The following is a 14,094-nucleotide window of genomic DNA, read 5'->3' as shown; positions in this document are numbered from 1 at the left end:
AGATAGAGTGCTGATTCCTGGAGATCCTGAAATCCTAGCATACCAGGTTATGGAGAAGATCCCACAGTCTGTGTAGAAGGCAGGAGAGCAGCCGGGTGTTACATGCCAATACGCTGACTAGCCTGGACGCCCACGTTGTTTGTCTGGGGAGAAATTCCCGACGTAAGTTATTTCTGGACTTCATACAGCAAGAAAGAACATGAAACAACAGAAGAGGAAATAAATAGCTACAAAACTTAAGCCATATCATGAAACGACTTAGGTCCAATGGTGCAGCACGTGTATTCATTGGTAACAATCTGGCTAACAGTTCCAATAGATGCCAGCCTCTGCACACATTGCTACTAAACCTTCAACCGACTGTAATGGCTGCATTCATTTTCTACCGCTTTTTCCTCACGAGGGTCGCGGGGGGTGCTGGAGCCTATCCCAGCTGTCTTCGGGCGAGAGGCGGGGTACACCCTGGACTGGTGGCCAGCCAATCACAGGGCACATATAGACAAACAACCATTCACACTCACATTCATACCTATGGACAATTTGGAGTCGCTAATTAACCTAGCATGTTTTTTTTGGAATGTGGGAGGAAACCGGAGTACCCGGAGAAAACCCACGCATGCACAGGGAGAACATGCAAATTGGAATTGAACCCTCGTCTCCTAGCTGTGAGGTCTGCACGCTAACCACTCGACCACCGTGCCGCCATAATATAATATATTATACAATAATATATTTCCTTATATGGGTTAAGGTTTGTTACTATTACTACAAGACTCTGCTGATATTCCCATATGGTGATGCATCCCAACCCAAAACCCTCCTCAAAAGTAAAAAAAAGTCTCACTTATTAGGCGACAGCACTCGGGAAGCATCTAACAGGCACTGGCAAAACCCTCTGAGAACCATATTGGCAACCTGGAGACGTGGAGGTAGATAGGAGATGCTGAAACAACACACAGACACATGAAGACACGCTGTAAGCAAGCTAGCATTACATTCATGTGGAGCTCTGAAAACTCATGAGCGTCGCCCTGAAGTTGGACGACTTCCTGTTCCACGCCGTCGTCACGCAGAGCGGGAAAGACGGAGCTCAAGGTGTGAGAGATCCTGGACAACTGGGCCGACATATCTTGAAGAAAGAGATGGAATCATCTCATGATTGAACGACATCCATCACTGTTGTAGAGCGTCCAGAACGAGCGTACCTCCTTCGTGTCCATCAACAACGTTCTCTATTAGCTCCTGCAGCTGAACCTTTAGGACCTGCGGCGAATGGTCGAGGCCGTACTCGAACGCGGCGTTCCCTGCGGAACACATGTTCAAGCCCGTCATCCCACAGCAGCGTATGTTTGTGTATGAAGAGCCAAAGGATTGAATACATTGGTCGATTCACAGTATAGTCCAGGGGTCTCAAACTTGTGGCCCACTGGCCAAATGCGGCCCATGAGACGCTTGTTTGAGGCCCCCCACCTTGATACCAAAGTTTAATGTTAAAGATGTGTGCACAACGGACACAATTAATATGATTTTGCCCCGCCCATACCGTTACCCCACCCTGTTTTGCTTTGGATTAGCAATGAATGAATCCATGTCTTATTTTCTCTTATTATGTCTACTATATTTGGTCATAGGAGTGCAAAGGCAACTATAGGGATGCTATTTCAGGCCGAGAAGTCTCTAATCATGTTTGAAAAGTGTATTTAGAGGGTGGTAAACATGTTTTCTATGTCTTATTTTCTCTCATTATGTCTACTATATTGGGTAATAGGAGTGTAAATGTGACTATAGGGGTGTTATTTTATGTCTAGAGGTCTCTAATCATGTTTAAAAAAGTACATTTAGGTGGTAAACACATTTTCTATGTCTTATTTTCTCTTATTATGTCTACTATATTGGGTAATAGGAGTGCAAATGCAACTATAGGGATGCTATTTCAGGCCGAGAGGTCTCTAAACATGTTTGAAAAGTGTATTTAGAAGGTGGTAAACATGTTTTCTATGTCTTGTTTTCTCTCATTATGTCTACTATATTGGGTAATAGGAGTGTAAAGGTGACTATAGGGGTGCTATTTAATGTCTAGAGGTCTCTAATCATGTTTTAAAAGTATATTTAGAAGGTGGTAAACATGTTGTCTTACGTTTTTCCTTATTTGCTGCTTTATTATTATTTTACTTATTTATTACTGATTGATTGATTTATTGTCTTTATTCTTAATTTGTTTATTTTTTTATCTTATTTTGTGTATAGAAAAATAAAAATTAAGATATTTGAGAACAGTGGAATTTTTATCAGATATTTTGGTGTGGAAAGTACTGAAAAAGTGAAAAAAAAGCATTGAAGATTTTTTTTCATTTATATAGTTTTTTTTATTGATTTTTTTCCAGTTTTTAATAAATGCGTTCTAAAAACCGGCTTCACCCAGAACCTAGCTCCTGGTGGCCCCCCAGGTAAATTGAGTTTGAGACCCCTGCTATAATTGCGGGTGAAAGATGTGTATGGTATGAAACAATGCACACTGTCACCATAATCATGACATTATATGGTATAGAAAATTGATGCATGCATGGCGTCCATTAAAGAAACCAAACATACTCACCGTCTTGCTGTGTTAGCCTCTGGCAAGACTCCACGTATGCAGAATACTGTGCAGCGGGGATCTTTTCTGCTCTAAGTAAAGAAGAGCTTTTATTGTAGATAATCGAAACCAAAGCAAAGTTTATTCATTTTTCTGTTTTTAATAAATGTGTTTTTTTTGTTTTTTTTTTGGAAAACCTGATGCGGACCAGTCTCGCCCAGACCCTAGCTCCAGTGGCCCCCCAAGTAAATTGAGTTTGAGACCCCTGGTCTAGATGTTCCTTTGTAAATGACTGGTTGTTCCAGGTAAATATATCATATAGCAGATAAGAATGGTAAATATATCATATAACCTGGCTGAGGCCCTGGAATGGTGGCCAGCCAATGGCAGGGCACATACATGCATGTTTTTAGAATACGGGATAAAAAAAAAAAAATACTACAACAACAACTATTTCCTAAAAATGTCAAAAAGCAGAGTACTCACTGTCTTAGCGCTGCGATGAACTTCATCCGAGTATCTGCTTTGACTGGCAGCTAAAAAATGAAATGGCAGTCATCTTGGTTTCTCTGATGATTAATAATAAGCAGCTTAACATGTCAGATAAAAGAAGTCATTCATTCTAGTGTATCTAATAAAAATCTAATAAAAATTTAAATTTTCTTGGTTGTAAAATAAAAATATCATGTATATCTATGTAGCACTTTTAGTGCAGGGGGAACTTTCCTTGTTGGGGGGGGCTGGGTGGGACTACAAATGATGTATGACGAGTGAGCGTTTGTGCCGCCCTTGAAACAGCCTTTGTTTACACCGATATTGGATCTCCTCTCCGGGCACGGAAGAGGGGGTTGGCTGAATCTGCGTTTCAGGAGGCAGCGGATGTGGCTGGAAGGGCGCGGCAGAGGGGGATAAACTTGTTCATGTTGTGGTACAACCAGCATATCGTGTTTGTTTGCCTTGGAATAAGCTAGGAAAAATTTCATTTGGGAAAATTAGCTCTCACATGACAAACCTTGGTGAGCCCTAATATAATCACTAGTGCATGTCAACATTTACATTTACTATGTTCTATATTTTTTATAAATATTTACTATATTTTCTATGTGATCCCTATTGGTATCGTGTCGGCCCATTTCAAGCAACAGGAACGTCAGCATGGACAAGAAGATGAAGATGATGACACTCACCACTTTTGGCTTCAGCAGAGTCGGAAGGAACCGTGTGAGGAAATATGACCGACGGAAAATACTGGAAGAGAACAAGATACTTCAAGGAAAAGTATTTTTTTAGACCATCGTCTACAATCCTTAACATGAACATGAACACCTTCCTCCTTCCAGGGGTTCATGCATCATCTTATCATTCATTAGCACATCCTAATATTTTATAGCCGTCTTAATGACTCAGATGTTGGTGATGTTGATGTTGTTGGAATGCTTATATATATACGTATATGTATATTGAGTAGTACAGTAGTACATGTACACATTTACACTGCATGTATGTGATCTCTATTAGTAGCAGCCCATTTCACTCATGGATTATCGGGATCCGTATTGGTAGCATAAAAGCCTGATGGGAACACCCCTACTACATATATACCGTATTTTCTGGACTATAAGTGGCTTCGGAGTATAAGTCGCACAAGGCCAAAAATGCATAATTAGGTAGAAAAAACATAAGTTGCACTGGAGTAGAAGTCGCAAAAGGCCAAAAATGCATTATTAGGTAGAAAAAAAACATACTTAAGTTGCACTGGAGTATAAGTCGCACAAGGCCAAAAATGCAAAATTAGGTAAAAAAAAACATACATAAGTAGTTCCGGAGTATAAGTCGCGCAAGGCCAAAAATACATAATTAGGTAGAAAAAAACATACATAAGTCGCTCTGGAGTATAAGTCGCACAAGGCCAAAAATGCATAATTGGGTAGAAAAAAAACATACATAAGTCGCTCCAGAGTATAAGTCGCACAAGGCCAAAAATGCATAATTAGGTAGAAAAAAACATACATAAGTAGTTCTGGAGTATAAGTCGCGCAAGTCCAAAAATGCATAATTAGGTAGAAAAAAAACATACATAAGTAGTTCCGCAGTATAAGTCGCACAAGGCCAAAAAGGCATAATTAGGTAGAAAAAAAACATACATAAGTAGTTCCGGGGTATAAGTCGCACAAGGCCAAAAAGGCATAATTAGGTAGAAAAAAACATACATAGTAAGTAGTTCCGGAGTATAAGTCGCACAAGGCCAAAAATGCATAATTAGGTACAAAAAAACATACATAAGACGCTCAAGGCCAAAAATGCATAATTAGGTAGAAAAAAAACATACATAAGTAGTTCCGGGGTATAAGTCGCACAAGGCCAAAAATGCATAATTAGGTAGAAAAAACATAAGTTGCACTGGAGTAGAAGTCGCAAAAGGCCAAAAATGCATTATTAGGTAGAAAAAAAACATACTTAAGTTGCACTGGAGTATAAGTCGCACAAGGCCAAAAATGCAAAATTAGGTAAAAAAAAACATACATAAGTAGTTCCGGAGTATAAGTCGCGCAAGGCCAAAAATACATAATTAGGTAGAAAAAAACATACATAAGTCGCTCTGGAGTATAAGTCGCACAAGGCCAAAAATGCATAATTGGGTAGAAAAAAAACATACATAAGTCGCTCCAGAGTATAAGTCGCACAAGGCCAAAAATGCATAATTAGGTAGAAAAAAACATACATAAGTAGTTCTGGAGTATAAGTCGCGCAAGTCCAAAAATGCATAATTAGGTAGAAAAAAAACATACATAAGTAGTTCCGCAGTATAAGTCGCACAAGGCCAAAAAGGCATAATTAGGTAGAAAAAAAACATACATAAGTAGTTCCGGGGTATAAGTCGCACAAGGCCAAAAAGGCATAATTAGGTAGAAAAAAACATACATAGTAAGTAGTTCCGGAGTATAAGTCGCACAAGGCCAAAAATGCATAATTAGGTACAAAAAAACATACATAAGACGCTCAAGGCCAAAAATGCATAATTAGGTAGAAAAAAAACATACATAAGTAGTTCCGGGGTATAAGTCGCACAAGGCCAAAAATGCATAATTAGGTACAAAAAAACATAAGTAGTTCCGGAGTATAAGTCGCACAAGGCCAAAAATGCATAATTAGGTACAAAAAAACATACATAAGACGCTCAAGGCCAAAAATGCATAATTAGGTAGAAAAAAACATACATAAGTCGCATTGGAGTGTAGGTCACATGTTTTGCGGGTAATTTATTTTCCAAACTCCTTGACCAAAACAGACATTACGTCCTCTTGGAAGGCAAGTTCTAACAATAAAAGAATAGAGAACATGCTAACATATGCTAACACAATGGTTATTCAGCTACACAAAAAAATAAACATGAACAGAAAAGGTGTCCAGTGTTTATGTAACATTTATAAGTCGCTATGGAGTATAAGTCGCCGGAACAGCCAATCTATGACAAAAAGTGTGACTTATAGTCCGGAAAATACGGTACATATATAGAGTATACGTAAGGTACATATAGTAGTAGTCATAGAATACCTGGCCTCCATGACGGTGGCAGAGATTCTCCCTGTATTGTCAAAAAGAGATAGAGCCTTATCCACATCCTGGACAACCTGCCATCACATGAACATCCATCACAAACGCAAAGCCTTTCCATGATGACTTGATGATGCAAGTCAGAAGTGTATATATATATATATATATATATATATATATATATATATATATATATACCTGAAGTGGTGCAACTCCAGCAGTAGAAACATCCCCATACAGACCCATGTCCTCCACTGACTCCTGCCAAAGACAGAGTTGGGGATGTAGACATGAAGAAGACAACGGCGTAATGTAGTTATGTTACTTTCAGGTCGGCCAGTCTGGTCTTGGCAAGGGAAACGTAGTCCATGAGGAGGTTGCGGTATTTCCCGGGTACATATGGAGGATGGAGGATGTGCACCTAGCAGGAAAATGGAAAATGGAGCAGATGGAACTTGTTAGAAATTGACCACTTTTGACAAGTTAATAAGAAAATCCAATAGAGATGTTTTGTGTGACTCTTTGTCAATTAAAAGAAATAAACATCGTCACGTCAGCCCCCTAAAGGCCCCCTAAAGGGCCGAAAGCAGGGTAGGTTTACCTTGAGGTACTGTGGGGGTTCAAAGGGCACCAAGTCAGACAGAAACTTCAGCAAGAAGACCAAAGACTTCTTGCTGGTGGCGTGGAAGCCACTCGCCCCTCCAAAAGACTCCTAGAAGAAGATGAATCGGGAATGATGCCATCATCATCATCGTGCTCTTTCTCAAATGGGAGCGCCGCATGTACTGATATGCAGTATACTGTACTGCCTATATTTCTCTTTTCAACTCTACTGCAGTTATTCTCTTCTTCCTGATGGGAACACCCCGAGAGACACTTTTTAACATTAGAGCCCTGTAAACATGAAATAACACCCCTATAGTCACCTTTACGCTCATATAACCCAATATAATAAAAATAAGCCATAATAATTTTTATAAAAGTTTGACCTTCTAAAGACACGTTTTAACATTAGAGCCCTGTAAACATGAAATAACACCCCTATAGTCACCTTTACACTCATATAACCCAATATAGTAAAAATGAGAAAATAAGCCATAATAATTTTTATAAAAGTTTGACCTCTAAAGACACGTTTTAACATTAGAGCCCTGTAAACATGAAATAACACCCCTATAGTCACCTTTACACTCATATAACCCAACATAGTAAAAATAAGCCAAAATAATTTTTATAAAAGTTTGACCCTCTAAAGACACGTTTTAACATTAGAGCCCTGTAAACATGAAATAACACCCCTATAGTCACCTTTACACTCATATGACCCAATATAGTAAAAATGACTGAAAATAAGCCATAATTTTTATAAAAGTTTGACCTTCTAAAGACACCTTTTAACATTAGAGCCCTGTAAACATGAAATAACACCCCTATAGTCACCTTTACACTCATATAACCCAATATTGTAAAAATAAGAGAAAACAAGCCATAATAATTTTTAAAAAAGTTTGACCTAAAGACACGTTTTAACATTAGAGCCCTGTAAACATGAAATAACACCCCTATATCCACACTATATTTACTTTTCCATGATGGTACATGGTTAACTGAGATCGTCAGTGAGACGCATGAGGATGAGATGGACAGAACAGAACCTGGAACCAGTGGCTGTAGGAGGGGAAGATGGCGGGTCCCTGCAGGGCCCCCTGCCTCGCCAACAGGAAGGCGGTGATCAGGCTCTCCAAGTCGTAGCCTTCAAAGGCACAAGTCATCAGTCGGGACAGAAGTTCTGAGTGAGGGAAAATAAGACCGAAATAATGCAAAGGATGAGAGAGGTCTTTCAAAGAAAGAGTTTTTTATTTTATTATTTTTTTAAAATAATAATAAAATAATTTAATTAATAATAAAATTAATGAAAATAAAATAATAATAAAATAATAAAAATAAAATAATAAAAAATAAAATAATAAAAATACAATAAAATAAAAAATATTATTAGGAAATGTGAACACAGGTTTATACACAGGAAAGGTGTGTTTTGGCTACGGTACCTGTGAGGGCGGTCCGTGCAGCGGGGCTGTACACCATCAGAGTGGACAGGAAGCACAGGACGTGTTTCCAGTTGACCTCGTGGTTCTCCAGCACCTTCTGCAGGTGGTGCAGCAGGTGCTCGACGCTGAAGATCACCGACAACTTTCGCCAAATACACAAAGAAACCATGAGGAACCAGGAGGTTAAGTTTTTTAGTTTAGTTTAGGCAATTGAGATGTGTCATATCGGTATATACCTCCATATAAGACACATTTGTTTACCACATTGTAAATATGCTTTTCATCATGATTAGAGCCCTGTAGACATGAAATAACACCCCTATAGTCATCTTTACATATCAAATATTTCAGGAATACACAAATAAAACAAAAGTAGTTCTCAAGTTTGTTCAGTAAATGTGTTCTGGTGCTAGTGGGGGGGGGGGGGGGTAGATGCTCACAGTGAATTTAGTTTAGTATATTTTAGTTTAGTTGTGTGTTGTTGTGGCAATTGAGATGTGGCATATCGGTATATACCTCCATCTAAGACACATGTGTTTACCACATTGTAAATATGCTTTTCATCATGATTAGAGCCCTGTAGACATGAAATAACACCCCTATAGTCATCATTACACTCACAGTGAATTTAGTTTAGTTGTTCTTTCTTTTTATTTATACTTTAATTGCTTTGCTTCTTGTTTTTAATATTTTAATATTAGTTTACTTTAAATAATATGAATTTATTAATTAATTAGAATTAATTATTAATATTTAATTAATATTACTTTAGTTTAAACTGGTAATATTAGTTTTGGATTAAATTCAATTTGTACCTTTATTTTATTTTACTTATTATGTTTATTATTATTTATTTTTTTAAATAATTTTTTTGTATTTTATGTTTACTTTTTATTTTACTAGTCTTTTATTGCTTTTCTTCTTGTTTTTAATATTAGTTTAGTTTAAATATTAATTTATTAATTATAATTATTAATATTTAATAAATATTTAGTTTAAACTAGTAATATTAGTTTTGGATTTAATTCAATTTTTACCTTTATTTTATTATTTACTATTTATTATTTTTTTATTTTTTTTTATTTTTTTGTATATTATTTTTACTTTTTATTTTACTAGTCTGTGCAGCACTTTGGAAACTCTGTTTATAAAATGTGCTATGTAAATAAAGTGGATTGGATTGGACTGGAATGAAAGATGTTTTTCCCAAAATTTCCATCATGGGCAAAATAACATATTTATCCTTCTTATTCCTCTTCTTCCTATTTTTACTATTTCTAGTCCTGCTAAAAGCTGTGACATGGAAGGCTAAGATGCTAATGCACCCGCTACAAGAACTACAAGGAGGCTGGATTACCTTGTGGAAGAGAGAGGTGAGCAACGGAGTGGCTTTTGCAAAGGTCCACTTGTTCTGTAAACTAACAGCATCCGACACTGGGAACGAAGACTCTGATCAATATAGTGAAAGGAAAAGTAAAGATGGCGTAGTGGATGTACCAGTCAGCTGGGGCTTATACGTCAGCGTCTGGGTCAGCGAATGCGTGAAGAAGCCCCGAATGGCGTCCGGGGATGATGAGAGTTGACACGGCAAGACGTTTAACAGCTGACACCTAAAGCAAACGCAGTATACGTTGGTTGCCATGACGCCACTTCTAAACTAAAATTTCTTAAAATGTATAAAAGGTAAGTTAAAAATGTGAACGACATGATATCAAAAACATGTTTTTTGAGGAATACCTGGAATATGAAATGATAACAATTTTTCATAACGAAGATATTTCAAGAAAACAACCTGACCGGGTCATTTTTGACCCACTTATGGAAGGTTAGGGTAGTAACACAAAAACTAAAATTTCTTAGAATGTATAAAAAATAAGTTAAAATATGAATGGCATGATATCAAAAACATGTTTTTTGAAGAATACCAGGAATATGAAATGATAAAAAAATTTTCATTACGAAGATATTTCAAGAAAACAACCTGACCGGGTCATTTTTGACCCACTTATGGAAGGTTGGGGTAGTAACACAAAAACTAAAATTTCTTAAAATGTATAAAAAAAAATAAGTTAAAATATGAATGGCATGATATCAAAAACATGTTTTTTGAAGAATACCAGGAATATGAAATGATAAAAAAATTTCATTCCGAAGAAAACAACCTGACCGGGTCATTTTTGACCAACTTATGAAAGGTTGGGGTAGTAACACAAAAACTAAAATTTCTTAAAATGTATAAAAAAATAAGTTAAAAATGTGAATGGCATGATATCAAAAACATGTTTTTTGAGGAATACATGGAATATGAAATGATAACAATTTTTCATTACGAAGATATTTCAAGAAAACAACCTGACCGGGTCACTTTTGACCCACTTATGCATCTAAGGGTGAACAAACATGAAAGTCAAACAAAGTACCATCGACTTGTAGCGCTTGGAGCCAACGTCTGTGTTGAAGTCACGTCAGCAGCATCCAGAAGCCCTGAATGACACAACAGCATTCAGCTCTCCTGAATGTGTGGCCTACATGCTAACCACTCATCCACTGTGCAGCAATCCAATTTCTAACAATGTTAAAAAATGTCATCAAAATCCATTGAGAACTTTTCAAGTTATTTTGAAGACAGACAGCAAAAAGATAACGTCAAGTTGCACTTTGGGTTGAGCTTGGCGGAGGTCAGGACTAAAAACTGAGTGACATAAGATATATTTACTCACAGAACAGCATGGCACCGAGTGCTGAGCTGCATTTCTCCATCGCTGCTGGCTCAGAACTGGACTGGAAGCCAATGCTGACCAACAAACCAACGATACCTACACAAAAAAACTATTTACAAAATGCACCGTAGTTGTTGTTGTCATGGTGACACTACAAACAATGGTGGAGCCTCACTGTTATTGCTATTGGTTCAACCCAAAACATGAAAAACTAAAGTCTTTGGACGCGTCTCCTTACCTGACAAGACCTTGTGCTGAGCGTGGGCGCTTTCTTCATCTTCCTGTGGGGGTGTCCAACTGCACAGGGCCTTCAACTGTGGCACCAACCACTGCGTCACGCCGTCATCACTGAAACAAGGCATGACACTGGTGGCGACTTCCGTATGCAAACACACCTCCACACTCCACATCTGCATTCCCACTTTCAAAATGCTAAAAAAAAAATTATACAAGGTTCCACTGGTGATACAGCGATGATCTCTGTTAGATGCGTCGGACCTCGCAATAGTAACACGCTAATGTTAGCATGCTAACACCTAGCATAACAGTGCCTACCCATAAAAATGGCTACAAATGCCGGCATGCGAACACCTAGCACAATAGTGCTAAGTGTTCATATTAGTGTCTACCCATGAAAACAGCTACAAATGCTACTATTAGCATATTGCTTATGTGTCTACCCAAGAATTTAATTTAATTAATTGTGATTAAATTCAATTAATTGTGATTAAATTTAATTAAATTAAATTCTTGGGTAGACAAGCACTATGCTAATCGTAGCATTTGTAGCTATCAATAACTGTTACATTTGTTCACTTCCTGCTTTCCTAATATAGTCTAAGGTTTGAAATTAAATTTAATTTAATTAAATTCTTGGGTAGACACATAAGCACTATGCTAATAGTAGCATTTGTAGCTATCAGTAACTGTTACATTTGTTCACTTCCTGCTTTCCTAATATAGTTTAAGGTTTTAAATTAAATTAAATTAAATTATTGGGTAGACACATAAGCACTATGCTAATAGCAGCATTCGTAGCTATCAGTAACTGTTACATTTGTTCACTTCCTGCTTTCCTAATATAGTTTAAGGTTTTAAATTAAATTATTGGGTAGACACATAAGCACTATGCTAATAGTAGCATTTGTAGCTTTCAGTAACTGTTACATTTGTTCACTTCCTGCTTTCCTAATATAGTTTAAGGTTTTTTATTAAATTAAATTAAATTTTATTAAATTAAATTTTAATTAAGAATAAATTTAATTTAATAAAAAATAAATTTAATTTAATAAAAAACCTTAAATTAAATTTATTTTTTATTAAATGTAATTTATTTTTTTATTAAAATTTAATTTAATAAAAGATCTTAAACTATATTAGGAAAGCAGGAAGTGAACAAATGTAACAGTTACTGATTGTAAAAGTACCAGATGGAGGGGTAGGATTTAATAAGCTTTGCTTCTTCCTACTCCTTTTGGACATGTGGAACTGTGAACCGAGATTATGAGATGCACTCAATTGTAATCTGATGCATGTTCAAATGAAATAAAACCATAACCATAACCATCATGTTGTCTTAACTTTTACTTGGTCTGACCGTGTCAGGTCTTAAGTGTTAGCATTACAAGTTCAATATTTGACATTTTCCCCTACTGGGAAAAATGCTTACAGCAGTGCAATATAAGCATTTCCCACCTCTTTATCAGATCCTGGAACTTGAGTATTTGGTGAAAGTGAAGATGGAAGACTACATCCAGCCTGGGTAGTTTCTGAAATGACATCATACGCGTCATTTGTTTGCCACGACTACTTTATTGACCGGGGCTTGAAAACATAAAAGACACACGTTATACTTCCTGTACTCCTGCCACAGCAGCTTGGGGCAGAGGCATCCACGTGCCAGGAGGTCTCTGCTGGACTCCAGGAGGGCACGCAGCTGGACCTGTACACATCAGTCACACGTGAATGCTTCCTTTCTTGGAGTAATACTGTTTCTGCAGTGGTACTGCTGGGAAGTACATGTATGTGGGAACTGGGCGGGGCTGCATGAACATTTTTCTGTGTATCCGGGTCAGGGGGGGGCAGCCAAGACTTGGCGTTCCCGGTCACCTCTAGTTCCATCTGGAGGACACCAAGGTGTTCCCAGACCAGCTGCAAGACAAAATCCCTCTGGGAATGCCTGCAACACCACATCAGGGGGGTCTGGGGGGCATGTCCTGATGCCCCCCCCCCTCAACTGGCTCCTCCCCATGTGAGCAGGAGCAGCGGCTCTACTCTTAATTTTTTATATTTTTATTATTTATTGCTGCACGGTGGTTGAGTGGTTAGCATTAAGGCCTCACAGCTAGGAGACCCGTGTTCAATTCCACCCTCGGCCATCTCTGTGTGGAGTTTGCATGTTCTTCCCGTGCATGCGTGGGTTTTCTCCGAATTAAATTCAATGAATGAATATTTTGTTTACGGCGGCACGGTGGTCGAGTGGTTAGCACGAAGGCCTCACAGCTAGGAGACCCAAGTTCAATTCCACCCTTGGAGTTTGCATGTTCTCCCCGTGCATGCGTGGGTTTTCTCCGGGTATTACGGTTTCCTCCCACATTTAAAAAAAAAACATGCTAGGTTAATTAGCGACTCCAAATTGTCCATAGGTATGAATGTGAGTGTGAATGGTTGTTTGTCTATATGTGCCCTGTGATTGGCTGGCCACCAGTCCAGGGTGTACCCCGCCTCTCGCCCGAAGTCAGCTGGGATAGGCTCCAGCGACCGTCGTGAGGAAAAAGCGGTATAAAATGAATGAATGAATGTTTTGTTTACGCAGACATGGGGCAAAAAACAGCTCTCTTATTTTGAAGGACGGTCACGGAAGTGTGTTCCAGTGTGTAGAGAATGTGTATTTAGGGCGAAAATTTTGGGTCAGCACTTCCATGTGGCCACCTTTGTTACATTAAAGCCCTAAAACACAACCTGGTGAAATATACTAATCACAAGCTAACCATGCTAGCTTCCAGTCACGCTCTGAAAGAACATTTAGCCACCTTTCGCCAGCTTTATCGCCAATTCTGGAAACAGGAAGTGCACAAAGCACAAGTAGACGGGTTGGGCCAAAATAAATAAGATTAAAGACGTGCTATTGAAAGAAGAGGATCACTCCTCCACATGCAATAACAAAGAACACACTCACCCTCTGAGAGTGGCT

The 14,094-nt window shown here is 38.1% G+C and overlaps 1 protein-coding gene across 4 annotated transcripts in view; it reads right to left on the bottom strand.

Annotated features, from left to right (window-relative positions):
• LOC131138399 (Fanconi anemia group A protein) overlaps positions 1-14,094 on the bottom strand; it is a 32,741-nt gene that overhangs the window by 10,903 nt on the left and 7,744 nt on the right. For all 4 annotated transcript variants that reach the window (XM_058087281.1, XM_058087277.1, XM_058087279.1 and 1 more), the window contains exons 4-24: positions 14,080-14,094; positions 12,748-12,843; positions 12,597-12,670; positions 11,140-11,249; positions 10,902-10,997; positions 10,602-10,665; positions 9,679-9,791; positions 9,539-9,615; positions 8,182-8,323; positions 7,786-7,919; positions 6,732-6,842; positions 6,456-6,551; positions 6,329-6,391; positions 6,131-6,207; positions 3,763-3,823; positions 3,062-3,111; positions 2,597-2,667; positions 1,206-1,304; positions 996-1,129; positions 845-915; positions 44-143 (exon numbers count right to left, since the gene is read on the bottom strand). The exon at positions 14,080-14,094 is cut by the window's right edge and continues 125 nt beyond it. In XM_058087281.1, coding sequence (XP_057943264.1) covers positions 44-143; positions 845-915; positions 996-1,129; positions 1,206-1,304; positions 2,597-2,667; positions 3,062-3,111; positions 3,763-3,823; positions 6,131-6,207; positions 6,329-6,391; positions 6,456-6,551; positions 6,732-6,842; positions 7,786-7,919; positions 8,182-8,323; positions 9,539-9,615; positions 9,679-9,791; positions 10,602-10,665; positions 10,902-10,997; positions 11,140-11,249; positions 12,597-12,670; positions 12,748-12,843; positions 14,080-14,094 — 1,854 coding nt within the window. The remainder of the gene's footprint in view (positions 1-43; positions 144-844; positions 916-995; positions 1,130-1,205; positions 1,305-2,596; positions 2,668-3,061; positions 3,112-3,762; positions 3,824-6,130; positions 6,208-6,328; positions 6,392-6,455; positions 6,552-6,731; positions 6,843-7,785; positions 7,920-8,181; positions 8,324-9,538; positions 9,616-9,678; positions 9,792-10,601; positions 10,666-10,901; positions 10,998-11,139; positions 11,250-12,596; positions 12,671-12,747; positions 12,844-14,079) is intronic.

The sequence above is a fragment of the Doryrhamphus excisus genome, chromosome 11 (assembly GCF_030265055.1).
Source record: "Doryrhamphus excisus isolate RoL2022-K1 chromosome 11, RoL_Dexc_1.0, whole genome shotgun sequence".
Lineage (NCBI taxonomy): Eukaryota > Metazoa > Chordata > Actinopteri > Syngnathiformes > Syngnathidae > Doryrhamphus > Doryrhamphus excisus.
The sequence above is the reverse complement of the archived record's forward strand: the minus strand, read 5'-3'. Positions and strand labels throughout refer to the sequence as shown.